The 24,391-nt window shown below is 37.3% G+C and overlaps 2 protein-coding genes across 2 annotated transcripts in view; one reads left to right on the top strand and one right to left on the bottom strand.

Annotated features, from left to right (window-relative positions):
• gna13b (guanine nucleotide binding protein (G protein), alpha 13b) overlaps positions 1-9,988 on the bottom strand; it is a 48,975-nt gene extending 38,987 nt beyond the window's left edge. Inside the window, exon 1 of the mRNA XM_052140012.1 lies at positions 9,269-9,988. Within this exon, the coding sequence (XP_051995972.1) occupies positions 9,269-9,551 (283 nt within the window). The 5' untranslated portion in view covers positions 9,552-9,988. The remainder of the gene's footprint in view (positions 1-9,268) is intronic.
• A 198-nt stretch (positions 9,989-10,186) lies between these two features.
• Positions 10,187-23,624, top strand: rgs9a (regulator of G protein signaling 9a). The gene is made up of 17 exons (XM_052140009.1): positions 10,187-10,677; positions 12,059-12,155; positions 13,089-13,139; positions 14,148-14,254; positions 14,373-14,424; positions 14,601-14,659; positions 14,745-14,821; positions 15,052-15,133; positions 15,263-15,325; positions 18,132-18,161; positions 18,259-18,320; positions 18,443-18,556; positions 18,655-18,770; positions 20,739-20,826; positions 21,083-21,221; positions 21,428-21,510; positions 22,856-23,624. The coding sequence occupies exons 1-17, from the start codon at positions 10,612-10,614 to the stop codon at positions 23,010-23,012; spliced, it is 1,443 nt and encodes a 480-aa protein (XP_051995969.1). The 5' UTR covers positions 10,187-10,611; the 3' UTR covers positions 23,013-23,624.
• Positions 23,625-24,391: the final 767 nt, after the last annotated feature.

Here is a 24,391-nt window from a genome sequence, read left to right as displayed (position 1 = left end):
AAATATTTTGTATATTTCTTTATACCCAAGTATGGGGCATAGAAGCCCTTGTGACTGTGGAATGATGCTGAATGTGGGTTCAGGGGTGTCCTTATTTACAGAAAAAAATGTAAAAAACATTTGTATATTTTCATTAAAGTGAGAGACTAGTCTACCAACTAGCAATTTTAGTCTTTCCTTATCCATTCCAGACATTCCAGAAGGGAAAAACATTTTGGTCTAGAAGGTGCTTTGAAATCACGTTAATTCATGCGGCGCTTCATGTCTACACACATGCAGGGAAAAGAGGCAATGCGTGCGGAGCGGGACAGAGCAGAAATGATGCATGTTTGGTGTTAGAGAACAATATTCAAGATTACAGCACAGAAAGATCGGAGCTGTTGTCCACATCACTGTTGTTCTGTCGCGCTCTTCACTAGAGACGATGAGAGGGCACAACCGTTGTCATGAAATCTTGCAGTGCGGATGGAATCAATCAGGTGTCCGACGTAACCTAATTGTTAGCAAGGCAGCTAGCATTAGCAAGTTCATCCAGTTACCAGTGTGAGCGAAGCTGAGTGTGTTTTCAATTAATTCCTATGAAAGCTGAGCATCATGCTCGCAAGGTGGATCGTAGTATTTATTGGCAGCGGTGCGGAGCAAGCTCTCTTCTAGCGATGTGAGCACCTTTGAGCGGATTTTGTCCGCCCCAGTGGAAACGCAGCCCGAGAAAGCAGAGCTGCTTGTGTTTTAGCGACTTGCAGTAAATATTGAAAATTCCTCAAAAGCTTATCGTGGATTTTCTTTATCATGATATATATCGTTATCGTTTTATCGGCCAGCCCTACATAAAGTTTTCACAGATCCACTGGACACACGCGGTAAGCTCATCTACATACGATTTGTGGTGCAGGGCATCCAGATGCGTGAGAGAAGGTGAGCCATTATTTTCCAAGGAGAACACATTGAAATCAGCAAAAAAACATACTGTAATGCATTCTAAACCTATTTATCTACACAATAATTTGCAATATATGCTTTTATGAAGCTACATAACGTAATGACAAGGACGTCCGCAGTGACGGATAAACGAACACTTTTTGCTCAGTAAATCTGACTGAATCCACACGATCTAAGAAGGCTATTTTCTGCAGATTGTGATTTGGCTTCCATTGTGTGTAAATTAATTCGCTTTTAAATGTAAATGTGATCTTCACCCTCATGTCGATTAAGTTTGTAACAGTTTGCAATTAGGTGTGAATCTTCAATGGCATCACAATTTGATTCAATTACGAAGTGTAACGATGCATCTTGTCCTCCAATGTCTTTTTTTTCCTGAAATGCGAGTAACTGGCAATAAGCAAAAAACAATTATATAGACAGCGTGCAAGAGGAAAGGCATCAGGAAAAATAAAGAATTAAATGAAAACATCACCCATGTCTCCCGAACTGCTACCTCATTAGTTTTTGCTGTTTTTTTCCACCATTCTGTGCAAATCAGTGTAATAATGGCCAAGAGCTCATCTTTCATGTTGTTTGTTGGCATGTTATCACGAATAAACTCTCTCGTTGCCATGCGTGTGTTTGTGAAAGAATCTCGTGATCGTGGTTTCATTCCGGCACGAATGGTCATGTGTTTGATACACCTAGTCTGCAAACAGCGGTGTTTGTGCGCTTGACTTTAGTGTATGCGCTTAAACCGCATCTCTGTTTCTGTCTCGCACCACTGTGCTGCCGCAGTTTAAACTGAAATCCGAACTGATTCAGAATAATTGGAGAATCACGATGCATAGCTGAATCGATTATTCCTCCCACCCCTATTAGCAATGCCCCACTTCTGATAAATATGTTATAGTTTATGAAAAGGTAAAAAGTTGGTCACACCTGGGAGTAGCTAATCTCAGTCAACTTGAATTATATAAATGTTTATATTATAGATCTGCTTTGGGTGTCTGTTTGCACAATTATTTTGTTGTAATTCTATCGTAGAGTGCATAAAAATTTAGGCTAATGAATACATTTTAGCCATGCGTGACTTCACCTTGACAACTTTATGCAAACAGAGTTATTATAAATTACAATATTTTTAAGATTTATTGATTAATCGTCAGAATAATCGTTAGATTACTCGATAACCTAAATAATCGATAGTGTGACAGCCCTTTTAGATTTATGCTGCTGAATAAGGCAGAAAAGCTTTATCCCAGTCTTATGCCCTTTTTAAACCTGGTATTAAGATGCGTTTTGTTCACATCACCTTCACATTGTATTTGTTCACTGTGTACCTGTTTTAGTACCCTTTTTTTATTTTGGAACCCAATAATAAGAAATTATGGAAATATTTTGTGTATAATATTAATAATATTATAAAATAGCAGCATATTTATGTACTAATTTACACTTGCATGCAGCATAGCTATGCAGTTTGGTTAAACCCTTAAGCTTTTGTTTTGGCTGAAACTTTTATTTTAGCAGAACACTGAAAGATGACATTTTCATTTGACAATGCTTTTTACTGCAGAGAAATGCTCTCATACACTCTTCTGCACACAAAAAAAGGCCTGTGTTAAGGCCTTTTCAGACAAAATATGTAACGAAACCAAGACCAAAACTAACAAAATCAATGTCTTTAAAATATACATTTTACAAGCGCAAGCATGAAGAGAGCCGCAGCGACACTGGCAAAAGCTGTAATGACTCTGAATGTGTCGGAAAAACCAGCAAGGAGACAATCTGAACAGACAGTTATAAAGAGAAATGCACATTAAGTTAAACATGCAGTAGACGAGGTACTAATTGGATAAGCCTAAAAGAGCATTTTTATCTAGGTTATCTAACGTTAGAGCGAGCGGCCATGCTAAGTGGCTAACGTTAGGCTACTTGCATGTTTCAAATGATAAACCATGTTTGAGGTAATTGTTTGCTTGCGGAGTCACAATATTCAATCACATTTGCACATTTTTGGGAATTTTCAAAAACATACATATATATATTATTTTTTTACATTAAAATTATTTTCATATTTCTTTACATACAGATATCCAAGTATGGGGGCATAGAAGCCCTTGCGACTGAGGAATGATACTGTATGGGGGTTCAGGGGTAGCCTATCTCCAGAGAGAAACTTTTGAAAATGTAAAAGTCTGAATGGACCATTTTTCTATTTTCATTAAAGTGAGAAAGTCTAGGCTACAAACTAGTAATTGTTTTGTCTTTCATCCTTGTCAGAGATGATGAAATCTGAATAATTTAACAGAATTAGAACAGAAATCTATTTGTTTATTATTAAAAGCTTGGAACATGCTGATTAATAAAACTAAATTTAGAAAGAAAAAACGTTTTGGTCTAAAGGCACTCTGGAAACACGCACCTCATGTTTACTCACATGTGGGGAAAAGAAGATGCGGGTACAGACGGGACAGGGCTTCAGTGAAGCGTGTTTCAGTGCTAGGGAAATATATATATATATACACATACACACACAAATACAATATATATACAGCACAGAAAGATCAGATATGATGTAACCGGCACTGTTGTTTTGTCACGCTGATCACTAGAGATGATGAGAGGGCGTAACCGGCTTCATGATGTCTTGCAGTCAAGATGGAATCAATCGCAGTGACCTGCGTAGCAGGGCCTATAGCAACTTCATACAGTCTGAGGCTGCATTTCCACTGACGCGGAAGAAACCAGCACAAAGCCACTCCCAACGCTAGGGAATCACTTGCCCCGCTCTGCTGTCAATTTTACAATCCACCTTGCGAGCTTGACGCTTGGTTTCCATAGGAAGGAATTGAAAGCTCTCTCACATTCGCTCACTACGCGCCTGTGGAAACATACGACAAGAAAGCCAAACTATTAGCGTTTTTAGCAACAAGTATGTCTAGATGCTCAAAAGCTTATCGTCAATATCATGGAGTTTTTTTATCGCGATAAATAATGATAGTTTTATCGCCTGGCCCTAGGTTGAAGCCAGCGTCTTTACCACTGAGCTACCCAGCCCCCAAACTGAAGGGCCCTTTAGGAGGTCAGCTATATCCAAGTAGAGGTCCATTAGTGCAGCGCAAGACTGCAATGTATGGGAGCGGTCTCTATTGAATACAAATCCTACAGCAGAATCAATAACAGCAGTTTATAGATGCACATCAGCGAGAGCAAATAGCCATTCATGAACGTTTGCCTGCAGAGTTTGCCCACACATCCACACACATTGGATTTCCTGCATGACATAATTAATTACTGTATGGACCAGCCGTGTAAACGATCATGTCTGTCCGTCACTGACTGCGTGACTTCGCCACTTCCTGTGGAGTTTTCTTTTTCTGCGACCAACAGACCAATCAAAACTTGGTTGACCAAGACTCTTCTCATTGACTTAGGTTTGGTCGACTATTAGGGGCAGCCCTTCAGTAAAACAAGTCAACTACAAAGCATTTGATTTGAGATTCCACATTTTAGTCCCTGCGTGGAGTTTCTGGACCTCATGTTCAGTAATCAGGCTGTTTCAGAGTCCTTGTACAGGATAAGCCCTTAATTGTTCTCTCCACACATTCAGGTGCGAGGTGTTGGTAGGTCAAGGGTGTTTAACTGAAGGGCCCTTTAGGAGGTCAGCAATATCCAAGTAGAGGTCCATTAGTGCAGCGCAAGACTGCAACATATGAGAGCTGTCTCTATTGAATACAAGTCCTACAGCAGAATCAATAACAGCAGTTTATAGATGCACATTAGCGAGAGCTAATAGGCATTCTGTCTCAATTATTCATGCACTATATACAGAAAACTTTCTATCTTGTCCCTACAGGCCAAGAGCACACAGGCCACTACAAACAAATTCATTACTACATTTAATTACATAGCAAGTCCAGATTCCAATGACACGTTAAAGCCATTTGTTAAGTAAATCTGATGCATACAGACAAAGCAAATGGAATATGTATACAATAAAATGCAGCAGGAAGAAGCATGACAAACTGAACAATGAGTAGGCCTGTAACAACTGAAATTTGGCTGACAATTATTTGTCAAACAATTAACAGTGAATAATTGACTGTTTCAGGGCTGTGACAATGAATTGCCTCGTTAAGGGCTCTCACAATTAATTGTCATATTTTTTAAGGTATGTTTTTTCTGCATGTGTGCTTCATACACCTAAAGAAGTCATTTTTACATATTTAACTTCAAATATAAAAAGCAAATAATAAAACAGGGATAATCTATGATTTCCTTTTAAGACTTTTGAATGACATGAGAATTTAAATTATTATAAAATATTTCTAAAAACTCTAAATATGTCTCAATTTTACATTTACACTTGTTTTTATCATATTTTATATTTTTTAAATAAAATCTTTTTATACATATTTTATTATATTTATATTATATTATGCAGCAGTAAAATATTTATTTCCAAATTTCTTCACTTTCACAAGTTATTTTAATGCTCTGATTAAACCCACAAGCCCTTATTGGTCATGAAACAGAACCTTTGAGATTTCGCTTCATCATTTTATCACTCCACAGAAATAGATTAAGCGTGTGTCGTCTCCTCTGTATGGCGTGTCATTAGCACAGCATGTATGAACTAGGGACATTTGCCATTACACGATCGTATAAAGTGAAATTGGAGCACTTTGTGTTCAGTTTCAAAGTTAATAATAGTTTGTTTATTTGGTCTGGCATGAGCCTCTGCTGACAGCGCATGCATCAGAGCGTGCTCTTCAGAGCAGGAGCTGACTGACCTCTGTGGTGCTGCTCAGTGATGCTCGGACGTGGAATACAACTGAATGACACACAAATGCACCATTCATGGCATTTATACAGTATGTTAGCTTGAAATTCTCTTATTTGGTCATTAAAATGTGATAGGAATTTGAATGTCCATAATCGCGGTTGTCTCAAATAGCCGCGGTTAGATCAAATAACTGAGATCAGACGGTTATTTAATAAACGTGACAGGCCAAACAATGAGACATACTCTGCTGCAGTGCAGGAAACTTTAAGAGCAGAGCCGGTGAGAAGCGGAACTCTTTTGATACATCCCACATATGTGGTGCGTCCATGTGACTGCAGCTCAGAGGGTTTCCTCGTCATATAGACTGTACATGCACTTTCACCTTATAACAGAAAACTGTCATATTTACCACCATATATTTTATATATATATATAAAATATATGCTGCAGGATAAATCATATCGCAATCACGATGTCAGCCTGTGCGATTATATGACGGCAAAATGCTGCGATTATATTAAATAAATAAGTGCATGTGTGGACGTGACAGCCCATTCTCTCTGAGAGTTGCTTGCCCATTTTCTACACCGCTAATAAAAAGATGACCAGTCAGTCTCAGTTTAAGGAGTGGCACGTATGGTCAAGTCAGTTTCCGGTGTTCAGCGTGGAGATAGATGCCGAGCAGTGCGATCAGAGCCGCTTCAACCAGTCGTGAGCGGTAGTCGAGACCGGGAGAGATATAAAGTTCTGCCGGGTGATGGGCACTCTAACACTGAGACGCTCGTCTCTCACCCCCGCTGTCTGCAGTTTGCAACGTGTAGCATCATTGATGAGATCATCATGATAATATCAATCTTGTGTGAAAAATAACACTAAAATGACAACAATAAAATGTGTGTATGTATATGTGTATATATATATATATATATATATATATATATATATATATATATATATATATATAGGTTTTGTGTAGACAAGATTGACAAATGCTTATCAATAATACTCTTATGGCTAAACTGTTTACAGTGTTCAGTGGCTAAAATATCATTATGACTAAATGTTACTAAAATATCAACAGTTTTCATTGACTAAAACTACAATAAAAAGCCCAGTAAGCCAAACATAAAGCACAATTACAGATGTGTTTGCGAGTGTCATATGACAAGTCTTCACAGAGATATAAAGAGACATGATGCACCGTTAGCAAAGTGGGATTTCAGAAAATGATCCACACACACTGGACAAGAGGTACCAGCGATATGTAGAACTTTTTAGAAAGAGGATTTGGAAATAACAGTTGGGTCATTTAAAAAAAAAAAAAAAAAAAAAAACACACACACAACAGCAGCAACAACAGTTTTAGTGAACCACACTTTTATATCCAGTTTCCTTTTCAAAAGTGCTTATAGAAAGTACATCCTGATTAAATGTCCCTGTTTGTTTGGACAATCTTATTTTCATGAAAATGTGTATGTTCTTGTTTATTGTTTTATTAATTTTGTAAAAATATTATTTTAATTTGAAAACATTGCATTTATAGTTGTTGCTAGTTTGTATGTTTGAGTTGAGAAATACACATTTCAGCATTATCAGTAATCTAATTGTGCATTTTCCTTGATAACCAAGCAAGTTGACTCATGTTACCATTTGTTTATTATATCGCAATTGCATTATTAGCCTCAATAATCACAATATGAGATTTCCCCCAAATCGCGCAGCCATAATAAATATATATATATTAGAGGTGTAATGGTTTATCGTGGCACGATACATCACTGTTCAAAAATGGGATGATGTGAATCATGGAGATAGGACAGCTTTCAAATTTTTAAATAATTATTTTAGCATCTGTTCTATTCAATATTCGCAAAGTCCTGAGCCTACATAATGTGGGTATACAAATGGAAATCGCTTCATTGGACACAAAGGAGCTCTAAAATAAGATTGCACACTAGTTGCCACAAGTGTTGTATGATGAGTTTGTGGCTGAGACTGCGGAAACCGAAGAAATGTCACGAGGGTGAGTAAATGATGAGAGAATTTTCATACTGGGGTGAACAACCCATTTAAGCTGTGCATCAAGACATCAAGAAGAATCATATAGGCCTAATCAGTCTCTTGAATTGTGGAAGTTGACACCTGGGAATAATAGAAGACCAAAGAGGAACAACGTAAAAGCCCTGATTAAACACATAAATATCCTCTTATGGATTGAACCTAAAAAACATACACTGCATCACTTTTCAAAGAGGAGCTCTGGCAAGCTGGATCTTCAGTGAAATGTGAGAAACAAATACAAATTTGTTTCTTTTATTATTTGTGTGCATTTTCCCTCTTTTGCTCTATGCATTATGAGGTTTTGTGCTTTCTGGAATGCCTTCGGATTAGATCCATGCAGCCATTGAACTAAATGCTTCCTGTTTAAGTTGAGCTAGGGAAGGATATGATGTTAGTGACCGCTGCAGACAGTCTCCACGAGATCACTGCTGAGCACTTATTCATGACCACAGTGAAATATTAATCTCATACAGGAAATCTCACAATCTTTTCATAGCAATAGGCACTGGAAATCCCCAGCTGAGGCAACCCAACTGGGGAGCCCTGTATTATAAAAGGTGTGAACAGATCATTTATCACATCCCCTTCTTTTAAATAAAGACCTGGCCATACTGTCTGAACTGTGAAACCATAGCAGTAACAGTAAGGCTGTTTAATTTCCATAGCAGGTGTCTGTGGTTAGTGGCACTGTCAGTGATGACCCATGTGCACATCATGTGCAACTCGGGACACCACCATTTCAGATGCCCAAAACTCGTCGAAATATGGTCTATACACATTTCTAACAAATAACATGTAAACAACGAGGAAGCAGTACGATTTGAATAAACAATCACGGCGATGAGTTGAGTCAGTGTTGTGCTCCAGACACCAATCTCTTTGTTACTTATGAGGACTCAGCATACCAACAAACAAGAAAGAGCTTGTTTACAATTTAAAATGGGCTTTTCGTGCTGGATTGATTTATTTGACATAATCCAGTTTTGGTTTATGTCATAATCCAGTCAAAACATTAGTTCTCCGGTGGAGATTTAGCCGCTTTGGGGAGTCCCAAAAATCTGATGAAAAAAAAAACTACAATAATTATGAGTTTAATATTTCAGAAATTAACATTTGCTGGTTGTAAATCAAATACATGCCAGACACGTTGCGGAGTTTTAACGAACGGAAAGATGTGTGCTCTTTTTATAACGGCTAAAATTTTTAGCACGAACATTCGGGTTAAATTCATGTATTCACATGATTTCGTAACGACTGAAATCAGATAGGCGAATGAATGTACAGAAATGCGCTGCTTCGCTGAGGTCTTTGTTCAAGATCACGGCGGTGAAAAGTTGAGAGAATAGCATGGGCGTTTCTCCTGGGCAGGCTACAGCGCAACTTCAGCTAACGCGAGCTAAACCTCGTTTGAAACTCACTTCAACAACAAACAGTCTCCTTTAGACCCCACATGACACTCTGCAGATGTCTGACGGGGAGAAGCGCACCTCCTACCTTTAATAATATTACTGTAAATAGTGGCTCTGAACTCCTCTTTGGCCCGCTGGTCGAAGTCCTGCCCGTGTATGATGCGCATCTGCTTGAGGAAAGTGGACTTGCCGCTCTCCCCGGCGCCGAGCAAAAGTATCTTGACTAGCCGTTTCACATAGGTTTTGTCTTTCAGAATATCCCTGTCTATATTTTTAGATTTCCTCAGTTGTTCTGCCTCACTGCTGTTGAGACGACAGTTTGGAAAACAAATGGATAGAAAGGACCGGGACGGCAGGAAATCCGCCATCTTTGTGCAACTTCATCGATACAGTACTAGGGAGTGAAACTGCGCGCGCCTGAGTGCTGGTGGCGGGCGGGGCGCTGTTACCATAACACTCGCGCGCCGTGCTGGTGATGAAAGTTTGGGCGGGTGCGACCAAAGTGTCTTTAGCAAGTCAGTCCACTCACATCCATCTTTGGAACGCTCACGGGCAGCTAATTTTCTATTTAAACAAGCGGCATACAAGTTCTGCTCCTGTCTACTTAAAAGGGGAAAGACTGAAATCTCCAAAACCGTTGGTCAAGATAACAACAAAAACATGTTGCATATCAGCAGTACAATCTGACAACATTGGTATCATAAATTGTCCTTTATTTATTTTTTTTTTACTTCGGATTACGTTACAAAAACGCTAGTTTCCTGGCTTGTATAGCTCACGCTCATGCGCCTTCTCGAGTTGATTGACAGGCGATGCATGGATCTAAGGTGATTGGCTCTTTTACCTGTAAGGCGGGACTTGCTTTCTACATCCGTGTCCGTTGGTGTTCCAATTTCTCCCATTCGTTTAAAAAGAAGTGTCCCGTCTCTGCTAAATAACCTCTGTTTCGACATATGAGGCAAATATTAATTTTGCGGAGAAAGAGGCTGCAATTGTGTGGTCTTCACTTATTCTCAAATGTATGTGCCCCCATTCTAGTTAACCCCCCGTTGACAGTCAAATCTTTGTTCTGAATATTTTTTCTGAAACATTTACATTCATTGGACAAATCATGCAAGACAACTTAATTAGTTTTAAAGGTCCTTAATTAGGCCATCTCTGAACATGCTATATTTGGTGACGCCAAAAGCGCTGTCACTTTCTTGTGTTTTGTTGGTCTGTGTTTACACTGGTGTGTACGTGTGTGTGTGTGTGTGTTTGTGTGTGTGTGTGTGTGTGTGCGCGCGTGCTTGTGTGTGTTTTTGCGCGTACGTGCGCGCGCGCGAGACGTGTAGAAGGGATCTGCACTGTCCACTCACTCTTACAAAAGGGCTGTTTGAGTAGAGGATTTGTTTTCATCTTTTACATTTATTTTTCGTGGACTGCAAAATGACAATAAGATCAGACCGGGATCATGGTCAACATTATCGTCCACGGATGGCCTGCCTTAAAAAGGTAAGATGCTTCTTTAGGTATAGCAAGGTATTAGTTATTATTTATTTAGTCTGCTAATATACTTTGTTGAACATTTAACCCCATTTTCAGGACCTTATATCTTAAATTTAGCTGTCTGTACCTTTGTTATACTGTACAATCACTTGCTAGTCTAAATTTAAATAAAAAAAATTAAGTGATCCTTCAAAATGTTTGAATTATTTATTATTATTAAAAGTGCTTAAAGGAATATTAAATAAAATGTAAGCTTAATCAACAGTATTTGTGACCATGTTAATTTGCACAAAAAATTATTTAGACTCAATTCTCCTTTTCATTAAAAAGAGCAAAAATTGAGGTTACAGTGAGGCACTTACAATGGAAGTAAATGGGAATTCTTTTTTGGAGGGTTTAAAGGCAGAAATGTGAAGCTTAAAATTATATAAAAGCACTTAGTTAAAACTAATGTATTATTTCAGCTGTAAAGTTGTTTAAACCGTAATTTTATGGTCATTTTAGGGATTTAGGGTTTGTTGACATTGTCATGTCAATGAAGTTGTAAAATTGGATATAACTTTATACAGAAAAGGTTAGCGAGAGATTTAGCACACTAAAATCATGTTAACATGCATATTGTTTACGTCTTGTGGCTATACTTTTGAAATAGCTTGTATATTAATGTTTACTGATTGCATTCACTTCCATTTTTGCTTTCTTTTCTTTTTTAAGAAAATGAGGGACAAAATAAATTTTTGTTGTAATCAAGATTGTGCCACAAATGTTGTCGATTGAGCTTATCTTGTATTGAACCCAGAATATTCCTTTAATGCTACAATATGTAACAATATAATACATAAACAAAATGATATTCCTTTATCTCAGCATGCATAGAGAATATCTGAAACTTTGAACTTTTATACTGCACACACATGACCTCTTTTGATTTTTCCCCCTGAGTTTTGGTTTATTCTGAGCTTCTTGAAGAGATCTTGAATTCATTGACAAGGTAAAAGAGCTTTCAGACTTCAAAGCCAATTAGCTTGGCATCATGCCACATCTGACAGCTTGCCTTAAGAGCTCCAGGTCTTACGCTAAGTTCAAAGGCCATAATGATACCAAAGCGTAAGTTATTTTAATTTGTTGTTGAAGATTTTGTCTTTCAAAATCAGAGGGCATTTAATAAAGTTTAATATCCCAATTTTTAAGTCAAGCTTACTTAGGGCCCCCTATATATTTGAACAAGTTATTCTGAGATGTGAATGTCACGGGTGATTTTCACTTAAAAGAAAACTGAACATGATTAAATATGCCTAGCTAGATGTGAACACTTGTGATGCATTGAACATCAATAGTTGTTGGGGCTGTACATAAGACATTTTAACTCATTTCCTTAATGTCTCAGGTGGAGGCCATAGTGGTAGAGATGCAGAACCCAAAGAATGGAGTCAAGGCATCAGAACAGAAGTTAAACATTACAGTCATTCCCCATGTCATGGCCGGTGAGTTTGTGTGGTAATGTAGTAAGCTTCTTTTGACTTTGGTTTAAAATGGTATGATGTTTAAAGTTAACACATCATTTATTTTATTGTATTTGTCATCTTTGCAATTTGGAATGGATATTTTACAAAATGTATATGTTATACTGTGCTATACAATCTACAAAAGTACGATAGCACAAAAGACTTAGGTTGATGTACAGAGACAAGCTTTGTGCTGCCACTGATCATAATCTGAAGGTGCTTGCTATATACAGCAGCCTTCAATTGGATGAGATCTTTGCTACTTTAGGCTCAAAAGTTGCTCTTTAATCTCTGCAAGGATTGTTGACACATCTAGTGAGTAACAAATCTAGTGAGCCAGGAACTTTAAGTACATCTTGCATATAGACTTAATATTAACAATAAGTTAACATACGTTAACGCAAAAGTTGACATGAATTTACAGTGTATAATACTTTAACATAATTTATTAATGTTGCTTATTTTTAATTTTTGCATATCAAAATACGTGTTTAACATTCAAAGTTGTATGCTAACACGAGTTCATGCCCAAACTAACTAACAATTATAAATAGTATATTTATAAAAGAGCATTAACCAAGATTAATAAATAATAATAATATACTGATAATTACACATTAAATACAATTAACGTATAGATCCATTTAGAAGTGTTACTGACTTAATTTTCAGATGTAATAATGTGAAAATGTGAGCCCTTTCTAAAGCAGTATACACATGTACAAAGCAGTGGTTGGCTACAGTTTATTGTTGGGACATGCACTAAAATGCTTAATCATTGTTTACGTAAATGTATAATTTTAAAGCCTGTCATTATGGTAATTGTAATGCTCACTACACTTGTTTTTTAATCTCCACACATCTTCATTTCCTTTTTTTGAGTTGTCATAACAGTTCCTGCTTGTCTGACAGGTCAGGACATTCTTGCATGGATTGCCAACCACATGAAGACAACTAATGAAGGTAAGTGTGAAAATGAGTAATTAATTGAGTAATTAATGATCCGGAAGTCTTAAAGGGGTCATGACATGAGGAATAAAATTTTCCTTGTTCTTTTGACATATAAGAGGTCATTGTACTTTAAAAACCTACTGTAAGTTTCAAAACTCAAAACTCCCTCCTCACTGCAAAAAGAGCATTTGTTGAAACCAAGCTACTAAAATGACACATTCTCAACTTCCTCCACATTGTGTGGTTACACTGTGAAAGCCATTTGCATTTAACCGCCTCCACGACAATAAATCAACACCTATGCTGCATCTAATATATAGGATGCCAAAAATAGTATGCAAATGGAGTAGTATGTCCAAATCCTCAGTATTCATGAAGCAGTATTCGAGAAATACACAGATGACCTGATTTTATTTCCGGCAAGATTTTAATCAATTAACGTCATACAAAGTCCAGTAAACAGAAAAAGAGCTAAATCAATATTTGGTGTGAACACTTTTGCCTTCAAAACAGCACCAATTCTCCTACTTACACTTTGACACAGATTTGTAGTACTGCATGTCCGTAATCTATTCATACTACGCATGAATATCTAAAAGAACTTACTATTTTACTGGCTGAGAAGTGCATCCTTAATCAAATACAGTACATACTGTGACAGTATGTGATTTTGGACGAAGCACTACTTTACCTTATCACTTCTGTAGCCCCGCCCAGCCACGTTAAGCAGTGAGAAAAGATCAGGTCAGTCAAGCGCAGAGAGCCAATCATAACAGTGGTCGTTTACTGTCAATTCTTAAAGGAGAAGCAGCACTAAAACCGAGAGGGTCAGATTGAGGGAGGGAAATAATCACGTTTTACAAATATATAACCTTTTTTGTGCATTGAACGTTACTAATATTATAAGTAAACCTAAAGGAACATTTTAAAATAATAACAAAATTCATGTCATGACCCCTTTAATATGTGTTAGATTTACATTACTCTGAACAATAATGTCCTTTGATTTCCTTATGCCAGAGGCTCAAGCATTTGGCACAATGTTAGTGGCATATGGTTACATCTACCCTCTAGAGGACCACAAAAAGCTTGTCTTAAAAGGAGATGGAAGTTTGTACCGCTTTCAGGTAATTGTGTCATTTAAATAATTGTAATACATTTTTATATGGCAGGAGAACCTATGATTTTCAAAATGTTTTAATAGTGGTGAATAGTAACCTGGTGCTCTTTTTACCCTATCCACAGACTCCCTATTTCTGGCCTGTGCAGAAATGGAAGGCTGAAGACACAGATTATGGTTTGTGATCTAACAACATTTTTAAAGGAGTGCATTGAATCTGAATCTGTTTTAAAGTTTCAGTGAGGAGTTACTGGTCAAGGGTTGTATTTACATATTTAAAAAGACTATTATATTTCACAATCTCTTAATTAAAATATTGAAAAAAGAACATGTTTCTTTCTTCCTTACTGAAGCAATTTATCTGGCAAAAAGAAACATTCGAAAAAAGGGAGTGCTTGATGCCAATGAACAGGTATGTACAGGTTCTGTTCACATTTAGTTATCTCTTGGAAGACAAAGCAATGTAATTATACCATAATGTTGTTTTATTGTAACAGGAAGAATACAACAAGCTTCACAAATGGATGAACCACAAGTGGGATTTTATTGTAATGCAAGCTAAAGAGCAGTACCAGTGAGTATTTACTGTATTGTCTCTCCTGCCATATAAAACTTAATTACAATATTACTATTTCAGTCTATAATCAGTTAAATTTGTATCATGTTGCTGCCCCTATCCAATCAGTTATTGAATTCTTCAGAACTCTAAAGCTCCTTGAGGTTTTACTTTTGAGAGTGGAGATGATAATACATCAATAACTTACAGTATATTACTTTATTGTGTTTTTTCTTTGTTCTGGGAAGTGCTGGGAAGGAGCGTAAGAAGCCAGACAGAGTGGTGTTCGACTGTCAGGAGAGAGCCTACTGGATAGTTCAAAGGCCTCCAGTAAGTGGTTGGCAGAAGTGACCAGTTTTTGCTGGTGGTAGTTGCTCTATGCGTTAATTCTAATTGACAATGCTTTGAATGCATTATCAGGAGAAAAATATCAACAGCTTTGTTTTCCTTCCTCCACAGCCACAAACTCACAGTGCCATGGATTATGGTGTGGAGCGCCATATTGATCCTAATACAGAGGAGGTAATTGGTAAGTTTCCATGTGATCCACCAAAATCTGTTGAGCAAGAGTCAAAAACACTTGGGTTTAGGTTATTGCATTTAGAAAAATAGTCCAAGGCACCTCTTATAGTACAAAAGTTAAAAAGCCTTTACTTCTGTTTGGCTAGTCCCAAATGGATGTTAAAATTATATATTTGATTTCTTTTAAATGTCCATGTGTGACTAGCCAAACAAAATAAAGGCTTTCTAACTTTTGTACCAGAAGAAGTACCACCAGACCATCTTAAAACTACTAAATAAACAGCACTAAAGCTTGATGTCTCTTGATTTGATATAAAACCATCTGTCCCAACCATCCCAAAGGCCATTAAATTCACCCAAAATCCAGGAGATCCACAAAAGAAGATATTAGGCATAATGTTACCCTCAGTCACCATTCACTTTCATTCCATCTTTTTTGGATAAAAAGTAAATAGTGACTGAAGCCCAAAGTATACATCAGTTTTGACACAAATGTTTGGCATCTGCACACAGTCAAACGGCAGCCTTTCAAAAGCCGCATGCGCATGCGTACACGTGGCTAGAAAAATAGCGTCACATGCATTCAGAGCTCGAACACTCTACTGATGATAAAATGTGCGTCACACATCTTGTACATGTCTGACCAGAGTATACATTGGGCTTGAGGCTAAAATTCTGCCTAACATTTGTGGATCTCCTTCTATGAGACACTGAAAGTCATATTGGCTTGGAACAACATGATGACATTTTTGGATAAACTATTCCCTCAAGCAATTCACTGCTGTCATGTTTTACAATGGGAGGGACCTGTGCATTTATAATAGGAGCTAAGGTGAATTGTGGAAGGACTACAAAATGCACTATGGTTTGAAAGGCTCTAACTATAGAGCCGATTAGCTCTGTGTCTGTCTCAGTCCTGGGATAGCCATAGATTCTCTTGCAATCTTCTTTGCTGTATAAGAGGATTCCTTACCTGCTCATCTTCCATGGAGATCACCACTCACTTCCCCCTTTTCCCGTCACAGGCCTTGTTGGAAGTAATATTAGGACAGCTTAACACTAGGTGGACTATTATATTGCTGATTTTGCTGAATATATGGTTCTACATTGGAAAGCAAGTAGCCATCTAAACTCACCAGATTATTGTCAGTAAAAAGTAAAATACTCAAACATTGCATTAAGGGATAGTTCATCCAAAAATGAAAATTCTTTCATCATTTACTCACTCTCATGCCATCATAGATGTATATGACTTTCTTTCTTCATCAGAACACAAACGAAGATTTTTAGAAGGATATTTTACATCTTTAGGACTATACAATGCAAGTGAAAGATGGCTAGAACTTTGAAGGTCCAAAAAGCACAGAAATGCAACATAAAAGTAATCCATCAGACTCCAGTGATTTAATCCATATCATCTGAAGCAGTGCAATCACTTTGGGGGAGAAACAGATATTTCAATCCTTTTTTTATTAGAAATCTTTACTTTCACTTTCAGAATGTGAAAGTTAAAGTGGAGATTTATAGTAAAAAAAGGAATTAAAAATGTATCTCTTTCTCACCCACACTTATGATATTGCTTCTTAAGGCATGGATTAAAGCATTGTAGTTTTATTGATTACTTTATTGCTCTTTTAATGTGTTTTTTTGGAGCTTCAAAATTTTGGCCACTATTCACTTGGATTGACAGAGACATTCGTCTAAAAATCTTTGTTATCGGCAGAAGAAAGTCATACACATCTGGGATGGCATGAGTGTGAGTAAGTGATGAGAAAATGTAATTTTTGGGTGAACTATCCCTTTAAAATGTCAAAAATGTAGAAAAAAAAGAATATAAATATAATATAAAACTTTCTGGAAATATAAACCTGTGAAAAAATACACAACTACTGTGTTAATAATGAGTGGATAAGTCCATAGTCAGGAGAGGCACCTTGTTAAATTGTTTGCATTATAAACCGAGGCTGTGATGGATAGAAATACAGTCTGTTCATTAGGTTATAATATTTAGATGTTCTACATAACATCTAATTATCACAACCCTTGTTTTAATGAGTTTTTTTTTGTTTTTTTGCCATATTGTTTAAATCCCTCATTTAAATATGGTGTCTATCCTGACTAAGGTCTATAGAATGTCATTGTCGAGCAGATTGATATCATGTTATCTGATAATATGGGGGGTGTGCAAGTGTGTTTGTCTGCTTTTTGAGAGTATACTGTAAATCAGTTGGTGTGACCTCCTCTTTTTCTTTTTTTCCTTTCCACACAGATTTGTCCTAATACTCCTTCAGTTTTCAAGATGATTCCGACATACTCACCCGAGATCATACACTATTCATTCAGACCTTGAAATCCATGCAAAAATGGAGAAATACAATACAAATACTAACTAATCACGCTCACAAAGAATCATAGAGTGCCACAGTTTTTTGTTTTTGTTTCGGTTTTGTGATTTGTTGCCAACATTTTCTGATTTGCAGTGATAAAATGAAGCTGATAGTTTGTGTTCTGTGTCTTATGACAACACATATTTTTTTAACCCAGTTCTGAACAAGAACTTCATGTTTAAGATAACAATCAAACACAAACCTGGTGGGAAAATGAATTACCTTATTAATTATGTCTGTGGCTTTATGTAGATGCTTGTTTGTGTTTGGCAGGATAGCATTTAGATATTGCATGTAGATATCACTCGTGTTTGGCAGGATAGCATGTCAGGTCGCTTTAGAGAGTGTGTTATGGTAGTTTATCAGTAGCATCTGGTTTGCGATAGTATGTAACAGAATTCTGTTATTGCCTTTTTCAGAAAAAAACCTATGATTACTACAGAAGGATTGTAAGTGACATTGCTTCTTTACAATCATTTAGAGAACTGCTTGTTTTCATTCATTCCTTTATTTTTAATAACTGTGGTTGGTTCTCTTATATTTTAGATCATCTACACACAGCAAGCCATCATGAGGTCAAGGGTCAAGTCTTCAGTGTCTCTGGGAGCGTATGTATTTTGAAACCTACTTAAACAGAATAGTTGATTTAAAAAAAAAATGTATGACACCGAAACATTGTTTACCACCGTGGCTCTTGAAATGGGCTATATATCTGTTTCTTTGCATTCAGCTTTGTCAAGTATATGACAACACACATAAACCACGACCCGTTCCTGGTACCCTGTCTCCCAAGCAACCCATGGCAAACTGATGATGACACATACTGGGAGCTGAACAGGCCAAAGTAAGATTTCCCTGAGAGCTGAATTGCCCATGTTTAGGACATGTATTGATGCTTACTTTCTAGATTACTTTGTTATATTGGTTTTTTTTTGTCCACAGTGTTGAAGTTCCCACAAAGATGACAGTTGAACGCTGGTCCTTTAGCTTCTTCGAATTGCTTAGTGACCCACGGGGCCGTGCAGACTTCAAGATCTTCTTAAAGAAGGAATTCAGTGGTTTGTGAATATTTACTGAATGGTTTTAGTATTTGCTGGTATAAAGAAACTAACTCTAGCTATTAAATACACTGCCGGCCAAAAGTTTGGAATAATGTACAGATTTTGCTCTTATGGAAATAAATTGTTATTTTGATTCATCAAAGTGGCATTCAACTGATCACAATGTATAGTCAGGACATTAATAACATGAAAAATTACTATTACAATTTGAAAATAAATTTCAGAACTTCTTAAACTACTTCAAAGAGTTCTCATAAAAAAAATCATCCATGTGCAGCAATGACAGCTTTGCAGATCCTTGGCATTCCAGCTGTCAGTTTGTCCAGATCCTCAGGTGACATTTCACCCCACACTTCCTGTAACACTTGCCATAGATGTGGCTGTCTTATCAGGCACTTCTCACACACCTTACAGTCTAGCTGATCCCACAAATGCTCAATGGGGTTGAGATCCATAACACTGTTTTCCAATTATCTGTCGTCCAATGTCTGTGTTTCTTTGCCCAATCTAACCTTTTCTTTTTGTTTTTCTCTTTCACAAGTGTCTTTTTCTTTGCAATTCTTCCCAGAAGGCCTGCACCCCTGAGTCTTCTCTTTACTGTTGTACATGAAACTGGCGTTGAGCGGGTAGAATTTAATGAAGCTGTCAGGAGAGGGCAAGCATCTATTTCTCAAACTAGAGACTCTGATGTACTTTCTGGCCTTCCACATCTCTTTCTGTTCTTGTTAGCGCCAGTTGTCCTTTGTCTTTGAAGACTGTAGTGTACACCTTTGTATGAAATCTTCAGTTTTTTGGCAATTTTAAGCACTGTATAGCCTTCATTCCTCAAAACAACGATTGACTGATGAGTTTCTAGAGAAAGCTGTTTCTGTTTTTTCATTGTTGACCTAATATTGACCTTATAACATGCCACTCTATTGCATACTGTGGCAACTCAAAAACAAACACAAAGACAAGGTTAAGCTTAATTTAATTAAACAAATTGCTGGGGGCCTGGGTAGCTCAGCAAGCAAAGACACTGACTACCACACCTGGAGTCACAAGTTTGAATTCAGGGCATGCTAAGTTACTCCAGTCAGGCTTCCTAATTAACCAATTGGCCCGGTTGCTAGGGTGGGTAGAGTCACATTGGGTTAACCTTATTGTGGTCACTATAATGTGTGGTTCTCACTGTGAGTTGTGCGTGGATGCCATGGAGAATAGCGTAAAGCCTCCACACACCTTAGGTCTCCATGGTAACGCACTCAGCAAGCCACGTGATAACATGTGTGGATTGACGTCTCAGACACGGAGGTAACTGAGGTTTGTCCTCTGCCACCCAGATAGAGGTGAGTCACTATGCCACCACGAAGACCTAGAATGCATTGGGAATTGGGCATTCCAAATTGGGGAGCAAATCCACGAAGAACAGCAACAAAAAAACAAACCAAAAAGATTTCAGCAGTGTTTGTTATAATGGCAAGTGATTTTCTAGTACCAAATTAGCAATTTAGCATGATTACTCAAGGATAAGGGGAGGTGGGAGGTGGTGGCGTAGTGGGCTAAAGCACATAACTGTTAATCAGAATGTCGCTGGTTTGATCCCCACAGCCACCACCATTGTGTCCTTGAGCAAGGCACTTAACTCAAGGTTGCACCGGAGGGGATTGTCCCTGTAATAAGTGCACTGTAAGTCGCTTTGGATAAAAGCGTCTGCCAAATGCATAAATGTAATAAGGTGTTGGAGTGATGGCTGCCGGAAATGTTATGGCCTGTCTAGATTTGATCAAATAACTTTTTTCAAATAGTGATGGTGCTGTTTTTTACATCAGTAATGACCTGACTATACTTTGTGATCAGTTGAATGCCACTTTGGTGAATTAAAATACCAATTTCCTACCGAAACAGCAAAATCTGTACATTATTAAAAATGTTGGCCACCAGTGCATATTCAAATGTTTCTCATTTGATCTATTTTGACTGTAGGTGAGAATTTGGCTTTCTGGGAAGCCGCTGAGGAAATAAAATGGGGCACAGCAGCTTCTATGTCAGAGAAGGCAGAGACTATTTTCAAGTGAGACATAATATTTTTTAGATAAAGGAGTTAAAGGGATATTGCACCCAAAAATGAGCTTTTTCATTTGTGCTCTGCAAAAGAAAGTCACGAGGATGAGTAAATGATGAGAGAATTTATATTTATGGGGTGAACTATTCCTTTTAATTTACAATCTACTTTTCAGTAATCAAGTGTTTTAAAGTATTTAAAGAAAAACTAGATCCCTATACATTTAGATGTATTTTATAGCATTCATTTATTATCTGTATTGTAGAACATTCCTGGCCCCAGGAGCACCACGTTGGATCAACATTGATGGCAGAACCATGGGTCTTACTGTAAAGGGATTGGAACATCCTCACCGCTTTGTGCTGGATGCTGCCCAGACCCATATCTTCATGCTGATGAAAAAGGTGAAATCTTAAGCAGAGCACTCTAACTGCCTAGATCTGTGGCTTCAATCCAGGCCTGTTTCAATGTGATTTAAAAAACACAAGTCTGACCAATTGCAGTCTGTACATGCTCAGTAATTTGAACAACCCCATATGAACATTTTACACTGGACATTTCTAATGTAGCTCACCCTGAACTCTACATTTGTTTTGTTTTTTTCATTTAGGATACCTTTTATCGCTACCTGAAGTCACCAGTATACAAGGAAATACAGAAAAAGGCCATTTCACCTGAATCACACAATTTCTCGTAAGTCTGTTAATTAATATAGCTGTTCAGCTTTAGTCCTAAAACTTGGAAGAGAATTAGCACTTTTGAGCCATGGGTTCAATACATGTCAATAGTATGATGTGTAATTAGGCGGACAACTGTAGTCATTATATATTTACATTTACATTTACATTCATTCATTTGGAAGACGCTTTTATCCAAAGTGACTTACAAAAGAGGAAAACATAAGCGAATCATCTTAAGACAGTGGTACGAAAAGTGCCATACTACAAAGTTGCACTATCATCAGAATAGTATACAAGACATATTTAATTGCAACAAGAAATGTAAATAATAATTATTTTTTTTATTTTTAGTGACTGGTTAAGTGCTTTTGGAAAAGATGTGTTTTTAGCCGTTTTTTGAAGATAGAGAGTGAGTTAGCTTCCCGGATCGAGTTGGGAAGGTCATTCCACCACCGTGGTATGATGAAACTGATAATCCGGGAAAGTGTTTTGGTGCCTCTTTGTTTTGGTACAACAAGGCAACGTTCCTTAGCCGACCGCAGGCTTCTGGTGGGAACGTAGCTCTGCATAAATGTTTTTAGGTATGCTGGAGCAGACCCAGTGACTGTTTTGTATGCCAGCATCAGGGCCTTGAATTTAGTACGTGCATGAACTGGCAGCCAGTGGAGAGAGACAAAGAGTGGTGTAACATGTGCTCTCTTAGGTTCATTAAAGACCAGACGTGCTGCTGCATTGTGGATCATTTGGAGAGGTCTAATAGCACATGCAGGAAGGCCTGCAAAGAGAGCGTTACAGTAGTCCAGTCTAGTTATGACAAGGGACTGAACGAGCAGTTGTGTGGCATGTACAGAGAGGAAGGGTCTTATCTTCTGATATTGTAGAGTGTAAATCTACATGATCTTGCAGTCTTTGAGATGTGGTCTGTGAAATTTAGCTCATCCTCAATGAGCTAAACTTGTTAGCATCTTATTAGCAACATAATGTTTTAAAAGTTTTAATTAGTTTAAAATGAACTTTTGATGTATGTATGTTTGTGTGTAGTAAATGTTGTAGACCAAAATGATGATAATGTTTACCACAGACCTTCTTTAAATCATAAATCGAAAACCACTGTTCTAAAACCTATTAAAAAACTCCCATGGCAAATTAGCTTTCATTTTGGGCAACAGCTTGACGTCATGACTGAACAGCTCAATACATTCTTTCCTGTACTGGTTTTGCTACTACTTTTTCTAAGACTTCACCACAAATCCCCAGTAATTTAGATGGCCCTGAAATCTCATTGTGAAACTGTAAGAACAAACCATTTGCCGCATGAAACAGATTTATATATTTGCCTTTTCTCTCACTACTTTCAGTGATGCTCAGCTGGAGCACAATGCCAAGAACCGCAAGCCTGGCATCCACCCTATTATCATCTGGCAACAGGAACAGGAAGAGAAAGCCAAGGCAGCAGCTGCAGCTGGACCCATAGACATTAAAAAGTTAATGACCAACAAATTAGATCGCAAATAGAAAGTTGGAGGCCACGGGTCAGGACAGAGAGCCATTCTGGAAAAGCTTTACAAAAATCCTTTTTCCACCCTAACAATCTAACAAAAAAACAGAGACCCATAAAATGGTTTAATGATTCTTGGGTGCCCTATAGATTTACAGAATAGATCTAAATTTACACTTTAAAATTCTTGCATGAAACGCCCTGAAATTATATGTAAATGTAAATATGACAATGAGGCAAAGGGAGGGTGGCACTGATACATAAAATATGTACATTTTACAGCTGTATAGCTAGTGTACAAAATATATATTTTTGTAGTTGGCTACATTGGGAAACAAAATGTCATAAACACATACCTGGTGGGAATTATACACATGGAAAACCAATGTCATAATTTTTTTTTTTTTTTCATTTCACATTCATTTTCATATTTGTTTTGTTGGTTTTGACATCTGCATGACATCAACACAGCACTTGCATTCCTTTCAATCAGTGTTCACCTGTATAGCGGTTTCCCATTTATAGTGTGAACATGTTTTGCATGTGAGTACACGTGTACAATAGTCATGGTAAATGCTCTCTCATTCCTGCAATGAATATGCATTGTATTCAACAGTATAACAATAAAAGGCAGTATGTTCTTTGTTTCAGTATTTATATGGCAGTTATAACAATACCTGCAGTGTGAAGGAAGCTTCTTTGAAAATATAGCTTGCCAAGCTACTAACTACTGATTAGCTATCCATTAGTAATACAAAAAACCTAACTGCTTTGGAGCTACTTAAAGAGACAATATTTTTACTATTAAAGTTCATATGCACTATACATTTACTATTTATATGCTTGCAATAGTATGCCAGTGTAGTATGCAAAAGCACGTGTATAGTATACATTTAATAGTTAGAAGGTAATTTGTAGGATAAATGCTAAAGCATAACACACATATACAGTATAGAGTACTATGCAAAAGTCATTTTTGCCTTAGGGTTATTTATATCTTCAGCTTTACTGTGTTTATAAGAAATAACCATTTTAGACTCCCAAACATCCCTTTTGCAAATATAATAGAAAAACATGGATCTCTGCAACAGATGTCATAGCCCCCACAGAGCCCCTCATTGAATACTGAGTCACTCTGGGATTACAAGAAGAGACAGAAGCAATGTAGACAGCCTAAATAAATAGAAGAACTGTGGCAAATTCAAGAATCTTGAAAAATCCTATCTGCCAACAACCAATAAAAACTGTATCCAGGTGTACCTAGGAGAACTGGTTCTGTTTGGAGACAAAGGTGGTCACATCAAATAATGATTTATATTTTTTATGTTTACTTGACTTTGTATGACGTTAATTGATAAATGAAAAATATTTATGGCATTGTTTTTGAAGAAATCCT

Source organism: Xyrauchen texanus, chromosome 12 (assembly GCF_025860055.1).
Source record: "Xyrauchen texanus isolate HMW12.3.18 chromosome 12, RBS_HiC_50CHRs, whole genome shotgun sequence".
NCBI lineage: Eukaryota > Metazoa > Chordata > Actinopteri > Cypriniformes > Catostomidae > Xyrauchen > Xyrauchen texanus.
This window is presented reverse-complemented; position numbering and strand designations above follow the sequence as displayed.

Excerpts from the sequence above, each read along its gene's own strand:
- rgs9a (XM_052140009.1), top strand. The coding sequence starts at position 10,612 with ATGACAATAAGATCAGACCGGGATCATGGTCAACATTATCGTCCACGG. Across the intron at positions 18,162-18,258 it reads ATGATTACTACAGAAGGATT|ATCATCTACACACAGCAAGC; the intron begins GTAAGTGACATT and ends CTTATATTTTAG. Across the intron at positions 20,827-21,082 it reads AAGGCAGAGACTATTTTCAA|AACATTCCTGGCCCCAGGAG; the intron begins GTGAGACATAAT and ends TCTGTATTGTAG.